This window comes from Notothenia rossii, assembly GCF_949606895.1.
Source record: "Notothenia rossii genome assembly, chromosome: 7".
NCBI classification, from domain to species: Eukaryota; Metazoa; Chordata; class Actinopteri; order Perciformes; family Nototheniidae; genus Notothenia; species Notothenia rossii.
Genome location: NC_136905.1, coordinates 51,102,219 through 51,126,389, shown reverse-complemented (window position 1 = coordinate 51,126,389; position 24,171 = coordinate 51,102,219). Strand labels below are relative to the sequence as shown.

At 43.8% G+C, this 24,171-nt stretch overlaps 1 protein-coding gene across 5 annotated transcripts in view; it reads left to right on the top strand.

The window, feature by feature from the left end:
- Nucleotides 1-24,171, top strand: part of clmna (calmin a) — a 107,821-nt gene that overhangs the window by 54,903 nt on the left and 28,747 nt on the right. For 4 of the 5 annotated variants that reach the window (XM_079640284.1, XM_079640285.1, XM_079640283.1 and 1 more), the window contains exons 2-7: nucleotides 4,094-4,155; nucleotides 6,503-6,598; nucleotides 6,859-6,942; nucleotides 7,028-7,120; nucleotides 9,692-9,879; nucleotides 10,165-10,358. In XM_079640284.1, the coding sequence (XP_079496410.1) occupies nucleotides 4,094-4,155; nucleotides 6,503-6,598; nucleotides 6,859-6,942; nucleotides 7,028-7,120; nucleotides 9,692-9,879; nucleotides 10,165-10,358 (717 nt within the window). Of the gene's footprint in view, nucleotides 1-4,093; nucleotides 4,156-4,339; nucleotides 4,662-6,502; nucleotides 6,599-6,858; nucleotides 6,943-7,027; nucleotides 7,121-9,691; nucleotides 9,880-10,164; nucleotides 10,359-24,171 lie in introns of those variants that run through there. The other variant, XM_079640287.1, reaches the window with a different exon arrangement.

Genomic DNA, 24,171 nt, shown 5'->3' with positions numbered 1-24,171 from the left:
TAACAGCAAGCGAACATATTAGACAGAGAGCGTTGATCCATTATTGGGCTGTTTATTTACATGAATGTGTATGTTGCTGTTTATTGTGCATCCACTGAAATACTGTCCAGCATCAGTAGCATGGCTTACGTGGTCACTTGTATTGGTTGAGGTTGTTCGAGGCTGTTGCTTGGCGTGGCGAGAATATTGCTCCACTTTCTTCGGTCCCCGAGATTGGGCTTCCAGTAGCTCTGGAGAGAGCTTTCGCACCTGTGGCCACTAACGGTCATAATTTCTCTGCTTTGTTTCAAGACCCGCATCAGAAAGCTTTTGAATGGTGCTACTTTTCCAGTTGGTCTACCTGCTCTTCACGGAGCTCTGCATGTCGTAGTTTAGGTGCTTTTTTTTCTGGAGATAGGAACTGCTCAATCCACTCCTACATACTATAGTAAGACCCCCCCGGAGGTCGAAGTTAATCTTAAATGTTTCCATTTTATGCTTTGTAAGTTTGTTTCGTAACGGAAGAAATTTAAATATATTTATAAAACTGACAAGTCAAATCAAGCAATCTGATTGGTCGATAGCGTTTTTGCGGACCTCTTTGATTACAGATTTGAAAACATCGTTGCTTGCTTTAAAAGTAGCACAATTCATTATGTTAAACCTTCAAAAGTATCTAGATATCCCTGCCCTAATGCCAAAGGAACTGCACACTGAATATGTTTTGCCGTTTTATGTCTATGTCTGAACCGCTGCGTCAAAAAGGAGGGCTTCTGCCCAGCTTCTGCCCCGTTACTTCTCCGCTGCTTTCTTGTTCCAGTATGAAGCTTTTCAGCCCAACGGTATACTGTTTTTCTCAGACGCGGAGGGATACTGACTTGTTGTGAAAAGTAACTTACAATTCTACCCGTGGTAGAATATATATATATATATATATATATATATATATATATATATATATATATATATATATATACACTTTTACCACCTCTGTTTATAGCCTATGAAAAAACTATTAGAAATAGAAGGCTAAAGCTAACGTTAGCAGATAGTGACAATATATGCTAGCTAGCTAGCTCAACGATTCCTTAAATAATATTGCCACAGAAAAACTTTTCAGTTCACATCACGCTCTGCCGCTCCGACAGGGAGCTCTGCTCTGAACACCTGAACGGCCCGTTCTAACAGCTGTTCACCAGCGGTCCAGTCCGTGCCACAGTGACTCCGGACGTGCAGTTAATATTAACGAACGCACCCGTAGGTAATGTAGCTGCTGAAGCAAGACCATCATCTCGGAGCAGCAGAGCCTTATTATACATCCATGAGAGCAGAGCCGACAGGCAGGAAGACTCGAGCACACAGCTCGCACTTCATTATCATATATAAAAAAAGAACACCATGCGTGTCATGATGGCACATAACAGCTCACGGCCGCAGATGACTCCGGGTCCCAGACCCCCCCATACCCCAAACATATTTTTATTGCAGATCTACATGAAATGACATGAAATCACTGACAAATATATACTGTATTCAACTTCATTAAAACGTTATTAACGTGCCTAAACTCAGTAATTCACAACAAATATGTATATTTTAATGGAGCCTCGTCGGCAGATCAGGATCCCAAAGCGTAGCGGTCTTGAAAAATAGCCCGTTATTACCGTTTTTTAAACAGTCTGAATGAAACGGCAGCTCTCAGCTGTGTATTTACACAACTAATGGCCCATCAACCACAGCTCCCTCCCCCCTGATCTTTCTTCTCCAGCAGCTAAATTAACTGTCGGTTACTCTGAGTGACAAGCTTACAGTAGACACAACACTGTCATTGCAAGTGACCCTCAGTTAGTTGACTTTTATGTTCAACTGCTAAATTCGTTACTGATAAAAAAGGGCTTCTACTGTACTTACCTTAACACTAGAACCGCTAGAGGTTTTTGTATAGGCCTACCTAAACCCGTCAAATCCCGCTATTAGAATGCAATTTTTAACAACATAGGGTGCTACATAACACACTTTCAGGAAAAGTCACGGACTGGGAGACTTTAATATTTTATTGAAAAAAAGTTACATTGCACACACACAACACACATCACACAAATTGACCCGATTGGCGGTTCTAGTGTTAAATAAACTCACTAATTAATTAAACCAGTTCAATACGTATTATTCTTATTCTTATCATTCTTTATGAGTGCAGAAATAGTCTTAAAATCAGATCTGTTTTTTAAATGAAATCTGACGGCAGGCAGTTAGCTCTGATCACCTATGATAAATGCGCCACACCTAATCGCTGGCCATTCAGCCACAGAGCTCCCTCTATACAAATCGACGGTGTGAAAGCACCTATTGTTTTAAATGATGGTCGGAATGTGACCTGTGAGCAGCTTTCCGAATTATCGTGGGACAGACAGCACATTCTAAACTAAAATGTTCAATCAATACAATAAAGTAACATCTTATCTTAATAATATTTTCATATTAATAATAATAATAAATCATACAGTATGTGTCCGAAAGGGAGCAGGAGGAAGCAAACACAAAAATATACAAAAAATATACTGCATATTAAAGCAAACGATTGTAAAGTTAAAAGTATGAGCATAACAAATAAAGAAGTGTAATGTAAACATTTACATTATTATTATGATTATTTAATATATAAAGACTATATATTATTGAATTACAAGATTAGATATACTTTAGTATAGTATCTAAAATATTGATGTGTTCAAATGCTCTTCAAAACACAACTGAAAGTCCATGAAACTTGTCTTTCTGTATTTGTGAATGAAGCGCCATCTCCTGGTTAAAACCTGAAATTGAAAATCTGGCAACGCCCTCTTGGAAAATAGTGGGAGGGCTTAACATTCCTCTATACTGGTCTTACGGCCCGTCTACACTACAGGCATCAAAAAATCTTGAAGCTGGGCGTGTCTGAAGCTTGGCGATTTTTTGCGAGCAACGCGACCAACAACCAATCACATGAATCTCCCGCCCCCGACATACAAAGCAATAGCAATGTTAAAACGAAGTAAACTGGATATAAACTCTCCAAACAGGCGAAAAACCTACCAGTTTCACCCACTGTCTCTGCCACCTCCCTCCATGCCTGGTTCCTCTGGTTTGTATCCCGGTAAATAGTTCTGGTCGTAAAGAACCGGGTGATTTGCTACCGTAATATCTCGTTTGGAATATGAGGAAATAAACTGCGGTCTGGCTCTCCCAGCTTGCACGCGGTTTGATTGGCTGCGCTTGCACTGGCGGGATTTGCATAAACTGGATTTGATTGGCTGATGCCAAGCATCGAGCCTCAAAAGTTGAACATTGTTCAACTTTTGATGCCGATAGATGCTCGTGATGCTTGCAAAGCCATGCCATGCTCCCCACAATGCAGTTCGGCGAAGATTACAAATCTTCTACGTCACCCCATTCAAGTGAATGGGCGAAGCGTTGAAAGCATTTTTCGATGCCTGTAGTGTAGACGGGCCGTTAGGCAGGTCGTAGGCAGGAAGCTGTAAACTGGAGTCTGAAATGAAGTGCTACATAATATGTACCTTTAGCCTTTTAGTTTCGCATATTAGCATGATTATGTTTAGCTAATTGGCATTATCTCAAAGTTCACAGCAAAATTATTTAAAAAACATACGTTTTGTGTTATTCACATCATCTATTGGTTTAATTGGTCAATGGCAAAAACAAACAAATTGTTCTTGGAGAGTTTAAACTGTAAATTGACTTTTTCCCCCCATACATTTAAATTTGACAACACTGTTTTAGTGCATGCTTACACCTCATCTTGGCTACAGGCTCTTTTATGTGGGACGTTTGGAGAATGCTGCGGCTTTAGTGTGTCTTTTAAATACAATAATTATAAGCTGAAATAGGTCATGTCCTATTTATTTAGATGTCCTGAAAATCAACACATAAACATGTCTGTTGGTGTGTGTGTGTGTGTGTGTGTGTGCGTGTGCGTGTGCGTGCGTGCGTGTGCGTGTGTGCGTGTGTGTGTGTGTGTGTTTTTCTTGCATTTAGTAATATCTGACTTCTTCCTCAGACTCTGATGTTACTGTGGCTTCCAAAAGACTGAAATATGTTTCTCTTTGTATTGCAGTTGAGAGGGAGCTGGTTCAGAAGAGGACCTTCACCCGATGGATGAACCTGCATCTGGAGAAGGTTTGTTAGACCCTCCAGAAAAACACGATTCTGCGATCGCAGAATTTACCGCATAATCAGCAAAATGGCGCATATTTTTAAATGGCCGCATATTTATTAAAAGGCCGCATAATCCCTGCATTTTTCCACACAAAGTTGAGAAAAAAAAAAGTTAACTCGTCTTGACGTGACGTCATCAGCTCGCGCATCACAGAATGTAAAGAACACTGTATAGAGTGAACGTGTGGAGCTCACACGATAGAGAAAACACCAAGATGAAAAAATCTAATCCATCTCATTTACCGACGAACATTTCTACTAAAGACCGGGCAAAAAGTGGGGGGAAACTATTCTGCACCCCGTGCAACTGTGTGTTGGAGCATAAGAGAAAATCGACAGTGACGACCCACTTTGATTAATTCAAACATTCGAAAATGCTTTCTGCTGCTGCGGACACGAAAGCCAAACAACTGACGTTCACCTAGGCATCAACCTCCAAAACCCTTTCGAGGGCTACAAGAAACGAAGTGAGTAGCCTCAAAGATTGAAGCTGGTCAGATAACGAAGGAGTAAATGAAAACAGAATGAGGCGGAGAAGTGTGTGTGTGTGTGTGTGTGTGTGTGTGTGTGTGTGTGTGTGTGTGTGTGTGTGTGTCGGGGGGGGGGGTGTGTGAGATTAAAATAGCCCAATTGCTTTTACAATAAATAAACATTGAATGTGTTTAATTGAATAGTAAAGGGGTTTAACGTTAGTGGCAGGTTGTGTGTGAGAGAGAATAAATAAGACAGCCCAATATTTTAAAAGATTGTTATTCTTTTCTACCGCATATTTAGCGTATTTCGCAACTTTCCGCATATTTCGCAACTTCCCGCAATTTCACCGCATAAAACCACATAAAAACCCCGCATTTTTAATCGCATAATCAGGGAATTTAGCCCGCATAATCAAGGATTTTTGCCCGCGTTTTTCTGGAGGGTCTAGTTTGTGTATATGTTGAATGGCATTTGCAGAAACACACAAAGGGCAGACATGGTAATCCTGTTATTACTGCACGGCTCACTGAGCGTTATTTACCAGCTGGGTGGAACCAGAGAGCTGTTTATGGCCCCCACGCTCTGTGTGTGCTTCGCACTGCGGCTGAGGGGGGGGCTGTACATCAACTACAGTCTCTCTGTCTCTGTGAATTATACATGTGTTTGTGTGGAGCTGCCTGTGTGCAGCATTACACTTTCATTAGGCTGTAAAGAGTTCATCTGAGAGAATGTGGCCGTGTTACAGGTCTAGGTGGTCCTTTACCCCCCCGACCCCCCCCCCTTAACCAATGAGAAGCCTGTCCATTAAAGGGTTGTACAACAATGGTTGTATGGAGGCCCAAAGAAAACACAAATTTGATTGATGCAATTGAAATAAACACATTTCTATCATAAACACATTATTATTATTATTATTATTATTATCATCAGAATAATAGATGTATCATTATTATCAGCGTTAGGGTTAGAGAAATGTCAAAGGTGCGTGTTTATATAACAGAATAGGATTTGGCCAACACTCGTTCTTGGTCATTCAAAGAAACAACAAGTTGGATCCAGGAGTGCAAGGTGCATCGGAGCTATTTAGTGATAAATGTGTTTGAATGGGGGGATTCATCAATTGTTTTTAGGCTAAACAAGAAACACTAATCTCCTATTTGTCCTGTACATTGAAATCTTCTTGAAATGAAAGTAGTAATTTTGCTGCCTGCATTAGTTTCAGGACACCAGCACATTGAGACGCAGCAAAGCTCACGTCACTCTGTTTACTCTGAGGAAACTTGTCCCCTTCCTCTCTGTCTTCTGTGAGAGTTGTTTCCCCCCCCCCCCCCTGATAACAGGAATAACTGTTGGCTCAGACTGGCTGATTTTACAAAGACGACGAATGATAGATCACTGTTTACCTCAAATGTCACAGTGTGAATATGTGCCACCAGTATATGCTATTACTGAATAACAGACATACATATGTTCTCCTATGTTTTCCTGTCATGTATTGTGTTCCAAGTGTCATGTTGAACGCCTCTTTGTTGGTTTTACAGTTTTTGGGTTGCATTTTTTGATAAAGTGTAAATGGGGATAAAACTTTGAACAGACAGTAGCCTAAACCTGTCAGATTATCAATTTGTATATGATTTAATTATACATCCTATATTCTCACTCAGGCTGCAATCTACAATAATTTTTATTATTGGCTTATTTGCCAAAAAAAGTTAAAGATATTCACTTTACTGTCATGTACGATGAATTATAAAAAGGATCAAAATAGAATCCGATTCATTTATTGATGATCTACTTATCACATTACTGTCTTCCTATTTTCTTTCCCTCTCAGTGTGACCCCCCCATCGAGGTCAACGACCTGTTCAGGGACATTCAGGATGGACACATCCTCATGGCCCTGCTGGAGGAGATCTCCGGCTGCAAGCTGGTCAGAATCTCTCACTTTGTTTTAACGTGTTTAACTGCACAGTGTGTAATACTCATAATGCTGTATGGAAAATCTGATAAACATATTTAAACGTTTTTTCCTACGACATAAAATACGTCAGTAAATACCCCACTGGTGAATTTGAAAACGGCTTAGCGAGGGTGATGGGCAGTGATTTTTCAGTGATTTTGACTTCTGGTAAATCATAGTGGTGTTATGCTATTCAGTAATATGTTGTCTCTGTCTCAATGATCCTCCAGCTTCACAGGTTCAAGAGGTCCTCACATCGTATTTTCAGACTCAACAACATCGCCAAGGTCCTGTCCTTCCTGGAGGAGAGGAACGTGAGTACCACAAGAAGAAGCATGAACACATGTCTGCACCATGCCTTGTGATTGGCTGTCACTACATATTTACGTGTGTCCGCAGGTGAAACTGGTCAGTATCGACGCAGCGGATGTTGCTGATGGAAACTCCTCCATCATCTTGGGACTCATCTGGAACATCATCCTCTTCTTCCAGGTAATCTCATTTTCTAAACCTTGTCCTCCTCTTATCTGTCCTAAGTTTCCATTTCCCCTCCTTTCCCTTGCCTCTCTTTTTAGAATTAGGCCAACAGGAAGAATAATCAAGTGTCTACTTCACAGCCTTTGCACTTTCCATTCACAATAGCCCTTCAAAGTGCAGCTCTGTGGGTAGTTTATTTAATCACTCTGCACTTCAATGCCTCGGACCGGCACCATGAGGAAAAAATGACCTCTGCAGTTCAAACAGACTGTCAGCTCATTCTGGAGCAGAGCAACTGTATGAGGCTCCATACACTCCTGAGCGGGATGTATGGCAGTAACGTACAAGATACACTGATCTCTTCAATGAATTACAGAGGTAAATAGACAGCATTTCTCCAGTCATTGAGAGCCCTAAATCACTTTCACATATACAAGTCAGGATTCACACGCTTGCATACAGAGGCAGAGGCTGCCATAGGCTACATAAAGTAACATTCTACAGGTAACTTGACATTCCACATTTTTAATTCAACGTTATAAAATCTGTGAGAATTCTAGTTTTGTAACCTAACATTCTACAATTGTATTTTAGATGGAAGCCCCACCCATTTTCTGGTGAAAACAAAAAAAAAGGCTGCTGTGTCATGTATTGCACGTCAAACAACAAAAAGATCCAAACTTCGAACAAAGGACGATAAAAGAAAATATCTGTGGCTTCGAGCCTCCATAGAGGACGGGGATGTACGTCTGTGGAAAACACTTCCTCACAGCTAAATGATGGTGCTAATAAGGTTAACATCACTCATCAAAGAAGACATTTTTGACGTTAAAAGTCAAAATAGTGACTGTAGTCGCAGCATTAGAGTATAAAATACTGACAAGCCAAGGAAGTTTCCGTTTTAGCTGCTGCCTGCCACTCGTCCACCATTAGACTGAGAGGACATCGATCCTCTATAGCTTCTAATTTAACTATATATGAACGCAGGTCATCAATCTCCAATGACATTTTGTAATTGTTTGCCTTACTGAACATCATCATTTTGCTACTCCTTAAAAAAATGTACAGTATTATAATAATGTTTCCTCAAACCCCAGAATCTGTATTTACCACCAGTCTAATGCCTTTGTCTGCTCAGAAAAACTGAGTAACATTACCATTCCAAATTAGAACCAACCCAAAAGTAACAACTACTGTTAGAGTAAAAGTATAGTCTTTATCACAAGTAATAGCTTGCTTTGTCCATTAACAGCAATAAATTAGACCATGTTGAACTAGCCAATGAAATCATAGCTGGACCTTAGAAGTTCTTCATTTACACCGGGAGCAGTAGCTAGAGAGAAATAGTCCCACTTACTAGCTTTCATTTGCAGCGCTTTCAATAGCTCAGAAGTTTCCCTCAAATCTCTCTTCACAGTTCTGTTTAATTTCCTCCGACAGTTTAATCTAATTTAAATCACACATTTGCACACCACTTAGTTAAATGAAAAGTAACTGAAGAAGAAAAATAAAGCTCTCTATGCTAATTAGTTAGCAAGATAAATATTGTTGCAAAGTTTATGAGCTACTCTATCTTCCTTTAAGTTTTGATCTCTCCATCCCCTTAAAGATTAGTGTTGTCAAAATGCCTCCTTATAGCGATTTCAATGGTTGTGTCCAGGCCTGAAGACGGATAAATATCATTCAATACTTTGCATAACTCTTTTACAGCTACATGATCACTTAGAATTAGAAAATAAACCTTTGATTTTGCTACCAATTTCAAAATGTTTCAGGTCCTCCCTCTTTTCTTTACAACCTGCTGCACATCAACTGAGACAAATCATTGTTTTGTGTACTATCTTAATTTCTATTACAGTAGCTAGCCAAGATATTGCTTTCTAACTGCTGTAATATATGTACATACATAATAAAATATTGTTAACTGTTGATAAAACTTCTTACATATTCAAGTCTATATATATTTTACAGGAGCTACATATGTTTTGGTATTCAATTGATGCTTACATATAATTGGATGGCAATGCCAGGCCAAAACTGTTTGAATAGAAAGTTTGACCCATGCCTTCACTGTGGTCGTGAGTGGTCATATGACTTTAATTTGGCTGATTGCACTATTGCATAACTATGTTCCTGTATCTCGTGTTTTTCTGTTTCAATGTTCAAGTCTGACATCAACACTTTATTTTCTCAGACTTTAGAAAGCTACCTGAGACATTACATGACTGTTTTCCCAGGCTGAGTAAACTGATAAAACTAACACCAGAATCAGCACGGAACAGATCCTCTGTGTTTTAAGAGCTTAGATTCCTGTGTAAGTATGTTGGTCATCTGTCCAAAGGATTACATGTTCCATGCATGGTAACTTTAATAAATCCAGACTCTACTTCAAACCTAAGATTGTTTTTGTCAGTCTTGGCTAATCCCACCCTTTCAGTAGACAATTGTGTAAAACACAGTGTCAGCATGAAACACTTGAGTATCCAATTCAGCCAAATCTCTGCAGCAGATTATTAACCCAACAGCTGAATTGACTGATAAAACAGTTGACTAATGTGAATATACTCCAACTCTGTCTCCTCCCAGATTAAGGAGCTCACGGGGAACATCAGGAGCCAGTTCCCCTCCTCTTCCAGCCTGTCGTCCATCCCCACCAGCTCTGACTCCGACACGTCCTGCAGCGCTCCCTCAGGCGAGAGGCAGGCGGCGGCCATGCGTGAACACAGCAAGGCCATCAAAACACTGCTGCAGTGGGTCCAGAAGCGAACACGCAAGTGAGTGTGGCCTTCCATTTAAAAAAAAATATGTGTGAAATAAATCTTTGAAGTGTGGAAGAAATATAACAATGTTTACAAAATGGTGCAAGAATGAGTCTTAAAGTGAGTCTTTTAACATGTTTTTGGTTAGATGGCTTAAATAAGGTCTGTGGTTAACACAAGCAGGTAGGAGGGGCATCAATGATTGACTTGCTCCATTAGTCTGTTATTGTCTCTCTAATAGTTAGTTTTGTTCTCTCTCTGGACTGACCCTGTCCTCTGAATGTTTGTGTTTTGTCTCAGGTACGGTGTGGCTGTGCATGACTTTGGGAAGAGCTGGAAAAGTGGTCTGGCCTTCCTGGCTGTCATTAAGTCCATTGACCCCAGCCTGGTGGACATGAGGAAGGCCCATTTGAGGACCACCAAGGAGAATCTGGAGGACAGCTTCAGGATAGCCCACTACAGCCTGGGTATCCACCGCCTTCTGGAACCTGAGGGTAACAAAGAAAAAACTAACCCTGCATGAAAATAATGTTCAATGCACAAAAGTGTAGGTTCAATTTCGTCCCTACTGGCCGCCAGAGGCGGTGCTTTAGCACTGGATATGTCCATCGCACGCATGTGCATGCAATAAAAAAGTCACCTGTGACCCACGTGACGACATAGGCCGGCGTCATTAGCGGATCGGTTCCTTTTCATCTTTTCGCTTCGCAAGAGTACCGCGGCTACATTCTTGTAGCCTACAGCGTTCAGGTTTGAACGTTTGATCTGAGGGATTTCTCTGCCAGCAGCTGGCCGCGTACAGCTTCGTGACTGACAGTCGGAGCTACGGGTTGCGCGTCCTCCAGGAGCTGTGGCCGGCTGTGCAGAGCCTCGACGGACAGGTTTGTGTCAACTTGTTGCTGGTGATGGCTGTGTCCCCGCACTCTCTCCCAGCCAAGTTGTCCTGATTGCTGTCTTATTTATTGTTTGGCTTAGACTTTCTGGTGACGACAGTGTTCCCGCTTTCTCTCCCATAAAGTTGCCCTTATTATGCTCTTTTGAAAGTTCTGCTTGTGGCGTTGTGCCCGAGCTATCATTAGCATTTGAGTCCCAGCTTTAGCTAATTCTGACATTCAATTTAGTATGGAAAGCCCAGTGTGCCATATTTTGCCCGTTTTTTGTTTAGATGCAGAGAGTAAGGTAAGTACTGGCCATAGTTACTACTGTAACTACGGTCCTAGGCCATGTAAGCACTGGCCATGGTTACTACTGTGACCATGGCCTACGGTGCTATGCGGGCTGTTCTATTCCATAGAAGCTAATTATCTGGTCTTAACATTTGTGTTTTTACTTGGTTGCTTGATTGTTAGCAGCAGCCGCTTGGCTAACACCTTGCATGTACTGTTAAGCTTCACTATTTAATTCAGCCGGTGAGGGCAGGGCTCTCGCTCCCGCTCCCGGTAACGTATGGTTTTGATTGCAGTAGCGCTGTATCGTTGTATTTACTGCTCCTAGTACTAGACTCTAGCACTATGATATGCAGAGAAAAATCTTCACTGTGTGTGCTGTGTGCTCTGCATGTGTGGCCATTAAAGAGGATTTCATCCTCCCAATATTATATTATCTAGTGTGCAGCCGTTTGGCTGACACTTTTAGGCACCGGCCACAGTTACTACTGTAACTACGGTTCTATGCTGTGTAAGTACTGGCCATAGTTACTACTGTAACTACGGTTCTCTGCTGTGTAAGTACTGGCCACAGTTACAACTGTAACTATGGTTCTAAGCCCTGTAAGTACTGGCCATAGTTACTACTGTGACTACGGTTCCAAGCCGTGTAAGTACTGGCCATAGTTACTACTGTAACTATGGTTCTAGGCTGTGTAAGTACTGGCCATGGTTACTGCTGTAACTACGGCTCTGTGCTGTTCTCTTCTTTAGAAGCTAGTTATCTGGTCTTAAACATTTATGTTTGACTTGATCTCGCTTGATTGTTAGCAGCAGGCTAACGTCTTGCGTGTACTGTTAATTATTAACTCAGCTGGTTAAGGCAGTGCTCTTGCTCCCGCTCCCGGTAACGTGTTGTTTTGATTGTTAGCAGCAGCCGCTTGGCTAACATCTTGCATGTTTTGTTAACGCTTCTTTATTTAAACTCAGCTGGTGAAGGCAGTACTCTCGCTCCCGCTCCCTGTAACGTATTGCTCTGATTGTTAGCAGCGGCCGCTTGGCTAACATCTGGCGTGTTCTGTTGAGCTTCATTGTTTAACTCATCCAGTGAAGGCGGTGTTTTTCGCCCCCGCTCCTGGTAGACGTGCTGCTTGATTCTTAGCAGCCTGGCTAAACTGCCCCGTTAAGCTTCTTTATTTAATCCAGCTAGGTGAAGGCAGTGCTCTCGCTCCCGCTCCCTCTGCTTGTAACGTGGGTGTAGGTCATTCACATCCCTCTCTGTGTTCGGCAAGTAGGAGCATTGTTCTACTCTTTCCGTTCAGCAGGTAGCCGGTGAAGGCTGTGTTCTCGCACCCGCTCCCGGATACGCTGCACCTGGCATTCACTATGAACTCAACCAGTGAATGCAGTGTTCTCGCACCCGCTCCTGGGCACGCTGCACCTGGCATTCGCTATGAACTCAACCAGTGAAGGCTGTGTTCTCGCACCCGCTCCTGGGCACGCTGCACCTGGCATTCGCTATGAACTCAACCAGTGAAGGCTGTGTTCTCGCCCCCGCTCCTGGGTACGATGCACCTGGCATTCGCTGGGAAACTAAGATGGCGACACGAGCGAATCCAGCAAACGCAGCGAACGCTGATCTCCTAGAAATTAAGGACGCTTTATCCAGCATTACCAAGGATATAAGTGACTTAAATAAGATCCGAAAGGATGACAGCATAACAATTAAAAAACAGCTGGAAACGATCGGAAGCATGGAGAGGATAATGAAGGAAAAAGACGAGAAGATTGTCACGCTGGAGAGAAGGATCGAGGAGCTTGAATAACACACCCGAAAAGAGGATGTTATCGTGACCGGATTAAAAATCATAAAACCATATTCCCAGGTAGTGAAAGGAGATTCTGCGCCTTCTACAGACAGAGACGGACATGATTCGGTCGAAACACAGGTGCTCGAGGCACTTAACGATCGTGGCGTGCACCTGAAGTCTGAGGAGATTGAGATCTGCCATACACTTGGGAAGCCGTCGGAAAGTGGATTCCAAAGGGTGATCATAAAACTTGTGAGGAGAAACTTGATGATAAACGCCAAGAAACTGAAAGGGACCGGAATCGACATTAATGAGCGCCTCACGAAAAGGAACGCGGATATTGCAAGAACTGCGAGAGACCTGAGGAAGAGGAACAAAATCGAAGCTACCTGGACCAGGGACTGTAAAATATTCATCAAAACAAACAAAGGAAAAGTATAGATTGTGAAGGACAGTGAGGACTTATCTATATTTTAATGAACTCTGAGGATAAGAATATTACTCCCGCTATTGGTAAAGTATTGACAAATAATGCAATTACATCTATGCGCTATTTTCCCTCATTTCATTCATTAAGCGTGAGTCAAAAGTTCCATCGACCACTCGATAATAATCCGTTATATTCAGTTTTGTATTTTGTCCTGTGTGTTAAAATAAATCAAGTATGTATGATCAGTCATGAATTTACCTCTGTGTATGTACCATGAACTGAAATCACCCAGTCCCAGTGACCACATTGACCTGAGTAAACTCTAAGGATTTAAATCTCTTTGATGAAAATCTAATAAGACATAACTGTTTCGACTCTCACATTGACCCAGACTCTAATTTCTTCTGGAATCTTACCAACAACTGCTGCTACACTTTTGAACTTAGAACTTAAAGCTATTAATGGCTTTTCATTAATACACTTTAATGCCCGTAGCCTTAATGCGAATAGTGACGAAATCAAACTATATCTTCAACTCATAAATAGATCTTTTGACATCATTGCAATCTCAGAGACCTGGCAAACTGACTCAAACACTGTTGACAATTTTTTACCCGATTATGTGGCTTTTCATATGAATCGCAAACTCCAAAGAGGTGGAGGGGTTTCACTGTTTGTTAAAACTTTCTGCGAGATTGGTAGAAAGTCTCTCCCTCTGCTGCAACATCCTCCTTGAATCTGTCACCGTAGACATTGAGCTAAAACAGAAAAAACATATACTCGTCTCATGCATGTATAGAAAGACTGGAAGTAATCTTGAGGAATTTAATGAACAAGTAGAAAAAATGCTCAGTCCTCATAGAATGAAAAACCTTTATGTGTGTGGAGATTTCAACGTTAATTTATTAAAATACAACTCGCTCCAACAGTCGAGACACTTCATGGATATGTTTTCTTCTCTCTGGCTTCTCCCTCTAATAACCAAACCAACCAGGTTAACTAGCACGACTGAAACGTTAATTGATAACATTTTCACGAACGTCCTTGAAACGGAACATCATAGTGGGGCCCTCATCACTGATGTCAGTGATCACCTGCCAATATTCACAATTTGTGGAAAAGAACCTGTACATAACAAAGAACAAAAGACATACATAACTAAGCGGACATTAAATGACAGTTAACTTAAAAAATGTAAAATGGCAAGAAGTATTTGAGATTCAAGATGTAAACAAATCCTATAATGAGTTTGTAAGGATTTTCATGCAAAACATGAACAAATGTTGTCCATATATTAAAATTAAGATTGGCAACAGGAATAAAAATGACTCAAAACCCTGGTTCACTCGTGGACTGAAAAAAAATGCACTCTATAGGACATTTTTGAAAAGTAAAAGCACTGAAGATGAAAGTTGTTATAAATTGTATAAAAACAAATTGACTACAATCCTTGGAAACTGTGAAAAACCATACTTCTCTGAAAAATTAGAAAATGCCATAGGAGATATGAAAACCACTTGGAAGGTAATTAATAGCATAATTAAGAAGAAAAGAACTGACAACAGAAATGAATTCAAGAAATTCCAAACCGAAGGAAAAACCCCAACGGATGTTGCAAATAGCTTTAATGAGTTCTTTACTAACATTGGCCCCAATCTGGCGAGTAAAATCAGCCCAACTTCATCTAAAGTGGATGATTTTCTGAAAAACTGCAACCAACAGAGTATGTTCCTGAACCCAATTACAGAAAAGGAACTGCTTGATATTGTTAATACTCAACACAGTAAACAGTCCAAAGATTATTTAGGAGTTGCACCAAACATTGTAGCCCCCCTAGTAAATATATGCAATAAATCGTTCCAACAAGGTATTTTTCCCAATGAAATTAAAATCGCGAAGGTGATTCCGGTCTTCAAATCTGGTGATAAATCTAGTTTTATAATTATAGACCGATTTCTTTACTTCCACAATTCTCAAAAATCCTGGAAAAACTCTTTAACAACCGTCTGGAGTCAATCCTCAGCAAATGTAATATACTATGCCCCAGCCAATATGGATTTCAGAAAAATCACTCTACTTCTTCAGCAGTAATTGAACTGGTTGAAGAAATGACCAACAACATTGAGAAAAAAATTATTACAGCTGGTATATTCATTGACCTTAAAAAGGCTTTTGATACTGTGAACCATACCATACTGCTACACAAATTAGAACATTTTTGCATAAGGGGTCAAGCCAAAGAATGGGTCAAGAGTTATCTGATAAATAGGCTACAATATGTGGATATAGACGAGGCAAAATCAAACAATCTTCCTATAACATGTGGAGTCCCTCAAGGATCAATTTTAGGTCCAAAACTGTTCCTGATTTATATTAATGACATTATCAACACCTCCGACATGTTAAAATTAATTTTGTTTGCCGATGATACCACCATTCTCTGCTCCCATCATAATCTTGGTGATCTTGTTAAAATTGTTAATGCAGAATTAGAAATACTATGTAACTGGTTTGCAGTTAATAAATGATCCCTTAATGTGGCCAAAACAAATTACATGTTATTCAATACAAAGTCTGAGAGTAGAAATGACTGTATTATACGGATTTGCAATACTGAGATAGAGAAAGTTGGTGCATGTAAATTATTAGGACTCATTGTTGATGAAAAACTCAACTGGAAACACCATATAAATGATGTACAAACTAAACTGTCAAAAACAATAGGTATTTTGTATCGTACTAAGAACATTCTCGAGGAAAAAATACTCAGAACTCTTTATAACAGTCTATTTCTCCCTTACCTTTATTACTGCTCCGAAATATGGGGAAACACTTACTCAACAAATCTACAAAAAATAATAACATCTCAATAAAAAGTATTACGAATCGTCTGTGGTGTTGGTAAATATGAACACACAACTCCCATAATTAAAAAACTCAATCTATTCAAATGTGTTGATATAGCTAAGCTTAAAACAGTACTGATTATGCACAACATTTTCCATAACAAAATGCCTACTAACATTCAAAAGCAATTCCAAACCACAGTCATGAAATACCCAACCAGGCATCCTAACTGGTTGTGTAGCAAGCCCTGTAGACAGGGCTCGACATTAAGGGCTGCCCGATGGCCCGGGGCCATCTAGTATGTAGCTCGGGCAATGAAGCCTCACCTGCTGGTTGCCCGATCGGGCAATCTATTATGCCAGCAGCTCGCGGATCCAGTAATGAGTGACCGGACAGTAAAACTAAACATATCTATAACTAGTTTAGGTAGTTTCAGAGGTAATTCAAATAGCTTGTGTGATATTCTAACCTGAAGTGTGTGTTTTGTCCGCTCACCGCTGCATGTGATCATGCAGTGCTGCGTGTCGACTCGTCAGCAGCAGCTGATCTCTCTCTCCCGTCAGATTAGACTTCACTCGCGTTTATTTCCATATTGATCAGATCTAGCTAGTTCTAGCTAATGATAGGACTACCTGCTTATTAAAAGACACCTAAACAATAAGTGTCGCTATGCAACTGGGTGAGGCCACAAAGTATAGCGCAGCATTATGCATTTGTTTACATGCCCACCGGAACCCTAAGGCATTACCAACAGATCAACGCACAATCAACCCATACAGGACATCTCTTTCTCCACATTAAGTGTTAGACATTAGAATTGACTATTCTTGTCTATCACATACTCTTCTTCTCTGTCACATAAGTGGCGCAACTGAAGCGGTATTGTGGTAAAGGGAAATTATTGTGACCGAAGAGATTTAGATTTGCCGGCCAACGGGAACGCTGGCGTCGCCATTTTGTATGCTTCGCGGATGCGCTCGGCTCCTCTCGACTGCGTTACGTAAACAGAGGGGTTTTAGGTTGCCATAAGGCTGTTGATGGTCTTATTATAGGCTACATCCATTGGTTGGTTTTGTGGCACATTTGTAACGCTGTGCCAACATGGGCAAGGACGCAGGCAAACTTGAGGAGCGCACACAGGGTGGAGAGGTGGAGTGAGGTTGAGCGATGGAAAGAAAGGGAGAGAGAGAGATTGAGCGAGGCAGAGAGCGTGTGCACTGTGCAGCGGTCTGCTTGCGCACAGAGCAGTTTATGAGAGAGCCGGCTTGAGAGTCAATTTCTCTACAAAATATAATTGATTGCCAGCCTCCCTTGTCCCTGGCTGGCTTGCTAGCTCGTTGGTAACGTAACTGATTTCTTCTAATGTGCCTGCATCTGGCGCTGAGTTGCCATATTCCTTTCGTGAACCACTTCCTGATATCTATTGTTGCAGATAAATATAAATGATAAGAGCCAAACTAACCTAGCAAGAGTAAACTGACAGGCTGCTGTGCCGCATCTCACTCAAAAACCCACACGACTCATGGGGCCCGCCCATGACGCCGGGTCTGCCCCCAGGGGGCTCCGGATGCTGGGGGGTTAGGCCCAGAGACTCTCTGGGACGGTCGCCGGCTGCTTTCCCAGCAGCAGCTCAGTTACTGGGCTGTCTGTACTTCCGGCCCTTGGGTGGTTTTCACCTTAACCCAGGGGTACGAACCGCAGTTCTGGCCCCTAGCCTTCGGCCGGGCCAAAATGACAGTCGGCAGCGATCCGGCAGAGGCCCTAGCTCTGGCCCAAGAGTTGTCCGTCCTTCTGTCCAAGGACACAATTGAGCCAGTCTGGTTAGCCCAGGGGGTTCTACTCAGCGTACTGAGTACGTACTACGTCTGCGGATTTTGCCTGATCTTGGACCTCAGAGGAATCAACAGATTCCTGAAGGTGCTGCCACTCTATACGCTGACCACAGCACATGCACAGGCGGAGTGGTTCTCAACCGTGGACTTGAGGGATGCATACTTCCTCGTGGGCCGGGCAACATGGTGCCTTATATTCAGTTCCTCCGGCCCTTGGAAAGGCTGCCTCGGCCGTTGGGCCCTTGGGCCCGCTGTCGTTGCGCCCCATGCAGATTTGGCTGAACAGCCTTCACTTGGACGCCAAGTGGCACAGGCACAGGATGTCACGGTTTGTGAAACAAGCAGGACCCAAATGCAGATATAAACTGAAAATTCCTTTATTTCAAGGCTATGATATATATATATATATATATATATATATATATATATATATATATATATATATATACAGTGACAAAACAGAACACTCACCGCAGAACTAGTCATGGAACAAGACGTACCGACCAAGACAGACAGAAAACCCAGAACTTAAATACACACAAGACTAATCACACAACAAGACACAGGTGAGGAGGGAGGAGAAAACACAGGGGCCCAGGTGAACATAATCAGACAATTAGACACACCAGGTAAACTAATGACAAGAGGAAAAACACAGGGAAAAGGACCAGACAATAACCCAAAGGAAAACATGACATGGAAAACAGCAAAAACACCCAAACCTACAAAACTATAAATGTGACATAACATGAGAATCGTGACATAACCCCCCTCTCAAGGGACGGATTCCAGACGTCCCAAAAAAACAAAAGTCCAGCAGGGTGGGTGGAGGGGGTCTGGAGGACGGGTGGAGGGCGGACGGCCCGGGGGCAAGGCAGAGTCCATGGAGGGAATCTCGGGCGGACGACCAGGGGGCAAGGCAGAGTCCGAGGAGGGGTGAAGACCAGACAGCTCCGGAGGCCGGTCAGGAGCCGGTGTCGGCAAGGTCCCCCATGGAAGAGGACACAGGACCGGCAGGACCCCCGGCAGGAGAGCAGTCGGCGGAATCCCCAACGCGACAGGACATGGAGTTGGTTGGACCCCCAGCAGAAGAGTAGTCGGCGGGACCTCCAACGTGGCAAGACATGGAGTTGGCAGGACCCCCGGCAGAAGAGCAGTCTGTGGGACCTCCAACGGCTCAGGACATGGGGTTGGCAGGACCCCCGGCAGAATAGTAGTCTGCGGGACCTCCAACGGGACACGACATGGAGTTGGCAGGACCCCCGGCAGAAGAGCAGTCTGCGGGACCTCCAACGGCTCAGGACATGGGGTTGGCAGGACCCCCGGCAGAAGAGTAGTCTGCGGGACCTCCAACGGGACCAGACATGGAGTTGGCAGGACCCCCAGCAGAAGAGTAGTCTGCGGGACCTCCAACGGGACAAGACATGGAGTTGGCCGGTATGCCGACAGGACTCGAGGAGCTGGCGTCGGACGGACAGCCATCAGGACACGGGGAGCTGGCGTCGGATGGACAGCCAACCGGAGACGAGGTGCTGGAGTCGGCCGGTACGCCGACAGGACTCGGGGAGCTGGCGTCGGACGGACAGCCAACCGGAGACGAGGTGCTGGAGTCGGCCGGTATGCCGACAGGACATGGGGAGCTGGCGTCGGACGGACAGCCCACAGGAGACGAGGTGCTGGAGTCGGCCGGTACGCCGACAGGACTCGAGGAGCTGGCGTCGGCCGATGAGTCAGCAGGTGACGAGGAGCCGGAGTCGGGACCATGGTTACTGGAGCCGGCACTGAAGCCGGGACCATGGCTGTAAGGTTCGGTTCTGGAGCCGGAAACATGGCTGTAAGGTTCGGTTCTGGAGCCGGAAAGATGGCTGTGTGGGCCGGCACTGGAGCCGGAAACATGGCTGTAAGGTCCGGTTCTGGAGCCGGAAACATGGCTGTAAGGTCCGGAGCCGAAGCCTGGATCCTGGCTGTGTAAGCCAGGTAATGGAGTATGGAAGCAAAGCTGCGTGGGCCGGCACTGGAGCACGGAGCCACAGCTGCTGGGTCTGGCGCTGGAGCCGGAACCATGGCTGTTGGGCGCGGAACCCTGGCCTTGCGTCTCTTAGGAGTCTTTTGGAGGCTTCGTGGACCCCCAAACTCCAGACCAGACCCCAAGAAAGGGTCAGAAAATGAGGACTGGCTCTCAGGGCTACGTGAAAAAATCCTAAGCCACTCGGGCAACAAGCTCCAGAGCCATGGCTTGCGAGCAACCTCCTGACGTGCCTCCTTCAACGCAGCCTCTCTACCCCGTCTAGATGAGGCGCCTTTCCACGTATAAAAAATATACTCCAGAGAATATCCAAGACGTTCCGCCTGTAGCTTCAAAAGGTCTGCTGGGTCCATTTTTTCTGGTTGGTTCGTACTGTCACGGTTTGTGAAACAAGCAGGACCCAAATGCAGATATAAACAGAAAATTCCTTTATTTCAAGGCTATGATATATATATATATATATATATATATATATATATATATATTCAATGACAAAACAGAACACTCACCGCAGAACTAGTCATTGAACAAGACGAACCGACCAAGACAGACAGAAAACACAGAACTTGAATACACACAAGACTAATCACACAACAAGACACAGGTGAGGAGGGAGGAGAAAACACAGGGGCCCAGGTGAACATAATCAGACAATTAGACACACCAGGGAAACTAATGACAAGAGGAAAAACACAGGGAAAAGGACCAGACAATAACCCAAAGGAAAACATGACATGGAAAACAGCAAAAACACCCAAACCTACAAAACTATAAACGTGACATAACAGGAGAATCGTGACACAGGAAAGTCAGGGTGTTGCAGCGTTGCCTCCACTCTCGGTCACACTGGAGGGGCAGGGCCTATCTCCTGATGGGCGTGCCCATGGGCGCCATCCCATCCCGTCAGGAGACCGTCACCATAAGTGCAGGTCTCTCAGGGTGGGGTGCAGTACGGCAGGGCAGGACCGTTCAGGGTCAGCGGTCCGCCCAGGAGGGTGCACGCCATGCCAACGTGCTAGAGCTTCGGGCTGTGCAGCTTGCACTCACGCACTTTCTACGCCAACTGGGGGGCAAGAATGTGCGTGTTCCTTGGGACAGCATGTACGCTGTTGCCCAGACAGCAGTCCTTTCTAGATAGTGGGCGTTCTCACTCCACTCTGAATTTATGTGGCTGCTATTTCTGCCCGACTTATTCGGGTCGACGGCGCCACAGCGGGGTGCCACAGGTCGGTGTCCCTCTTCCCGAGAGGGGCTTTAAGGTAGCATCCCCCTAGCACCCCGAGGGCTCCGGCTTGGGACCTGCCCATGCTGCCGGATGCCCTATCATCTCCTCCCTTCGAGCCCCTGGCCCAGGTGGAGCTTAAGTGGCTGTCCTTAAAGGCAGCATTTCTGCTTGCCATGACCTCAGGGAAACGAGTTGGAGAGCTACATGCCCTCTCCGTGAGCGATACATGCCTGAGGTGGAACTCCGATGGCTCTGGTGTTACCCTATGGCCGAACGTGGCGTTCCTGCCCAAGGTGCTTCCACTAGCCCACTCCAATAGGCCTATCCAGCTGGCACGCTTTAACGTCCCACAGGAGAACGGCACCCCTGAGTTGCTGTGCCCTGTGCATGCCCTAGAGCAGGGGTCACCAACCTTTTTTAGGGTGAGGGCTACTTTAAAAAAATAAAACAAGTCGGGGGCTACTTTTACTCCTCTTTTTTTGTTTTTTGCAGTGTATATATTTAGCACATTTTAACGTTAATATGCTTACCTTTAACCTTTGTGTGCTGTTTGGGTCTGTGGGACCCGTTTTCAGTGTTTACTAAAAGAACATGTTTGCAATCTAATTATTTTAACCTGCTTTATTTGGGGGTGGACGGGCCTCAGCTCCTCTAGGGGGGTCCGGGGGCGTGCTCCCCCGGGAAGATGTTTTTTTAAATGTTGAAGTGAAATGCTGGTGCACTCTGGTGTATCCATAAATTCTGGTGAATTTGTGGATACAGCCTTCAACACTCATATGAAAGGGAGCTGTATACTTTTCAATAATCCAATCATCTTTAGAATATGATCACAACCAATAACAAATCATTTAAACTAGTTTATTCTTATCTTATGTTACCTAGTTAGCATTCTTTCTTTCTATTTATGCATATTTTACTAATCACTCCCTTTTTAAACTGTTTTTTTTTTTTTTTTACTGTCCTATAGTCAGTGATGCAAACACAGGTATGGTGAAAAAAGAGAGAACTATAACTACGAAGCAGAAAAAAAACTGCGTAATATACCATCTGACAATGACAGATTTTTCTTTTTGGATATTTTACAAATCACTCCCCTTTCAAACTCTATTCTTGTTATTTTTAACAACTTTTTTTTGTTACTGTCATATAGTATTTTATACCTGTTAATAATTGTGTCTCTGATGTCTCATTAATAACTATAATGATTATATCAAGGTGTGCCTTAACCTCACTGAGCTGAGGTTATTTGAGCCTCTCAGGAGAGAGCTCTCTTCCACCTGGTTGTAGAAAAGCTCTTTAAATTCGTTAGCATAGCTAGCTAACCAGATGCTAATAACAACAGATCGCCACTGTGCTTACAACTAAAGACACAGCCTCGCAAACACTGCGGCATGTGTACGGCTCCTTATGGGTACTGCAATATTTGAAGAGCTGGAGCAGCGTTCCGATGCTCTCCGTTACACATTCCAGACGAGACATAACCACGTGAAGACCTATGGTGAAGACACGTTACGCTTGTGTTGTGTTCAATTAACTTGTCCTTGGCCAGGAAAAACAGGCACTCGCTTGTTTAATTATTTTGCGATCTAGATTTCTTCTTCTTTTTTGAAGTGAGAAGTTGTCCGTCCGTCGACTGACGGACCCCCCCCAAAACGAAAACTCTTCGGTTCTCCACGAATTACACAAGTCACCCAAATCAGCGTTAAAAAAGCGGGAGGCGCCGAAAAGCGACTAATTTGCATCACTGTATAGTACACATTGGAATGATTTCTTAATTTATCTATATTAAATAGATAAAGGTGTGCTCTCTCGCTCGCTCTCCCTCCCTCCCTCCCTCCCTCCCTCCCTAGCTCGCTCTCTCTCTCCCTTTGTCTCGCTCGCTCACAGAGGCTGTGTGCTCCTCCGTGGCAATGACGGCTTGCGTTAAAAAATAATAATACACATATTTGTAAAGTGGGGGGACACAAACGGGATTTCGAAAAGAGCGTGGGACATGTCCCCCCTGTACCCAGTGGAAATTACGCCATGCGTGTGTGTGCGTAAAGTGCAATAAATATATATGCAACTTGCAACACACAGAGTAAATCTCTGCCCCTCATGTGCTGTGTAGGCTGGCACGACTAGGCTGTTCAATGGGGCTGATGTGTTATGTAGATTCTGCCAGAAAGAAAATCAGCAGGGAGGTGCCACATTGCTTTTCTTCCCGACTGCAACTCTGGACCCGTAAATCAAGCAAGAACGTGATTGGTCGATATTCATTGTGGGGGTGGCAGGAGGAGGGGTGTTAGATAGATATAGAGTTATATTAAGTAGATAGAGTTCGCTATGATTTAGGTTTCGTTTATGCATAGGGTAGATTCTTTTAATTACATTTCCTTTTTTGTTTTGTGTATTTTATACATGGACTTGCTTGGCGAGCTATTTTTAGAACATGCCCCGCGGGCGACTCACGTTGCCCCTGCGGGCGACTAAGTGCCCGCGGGCACCGTGTTGGCTACCCCTGCCCTAGAGGCATATGTTGGTGCTACGGCCAATATACGACAGTGAGAGCAGCTCTTCATTCTACCGGGTCAATGCTGCCACTCCCCATCCTTTGGGCGTGGTCCTGTTGCCGAGCTCCGCTGCTTCCAGTAGTGAGCAAGGGCTTGGATTCTTCATGACATGGTTGGTATAGGTCATCCAGTGCTAAAGCACCGCCTCTGGCGGTCAGTAGGGACGAAATAGAATGATAATTACGGCTGTAACTACGGTTCTATGAGTCCCAGGTGACCGCCAGAGTTTCCGGTCACTCAGAATTCTTGTGTGCTCGCGAGAAGATTCTGGGAACCGATCCACTAATGACGCCGGCCTATGTAGCCGTAGTCACGTGGGTCACAGGTGACTTTGTTGTTATTAGGTACTCGAACTGCGCATGCGTGCGATGGACATATCCAGTGCTAAAGCTCCGCCTCTGGCGGTCATCCGGGACTCATAGAACCGTAGTTACAGCCG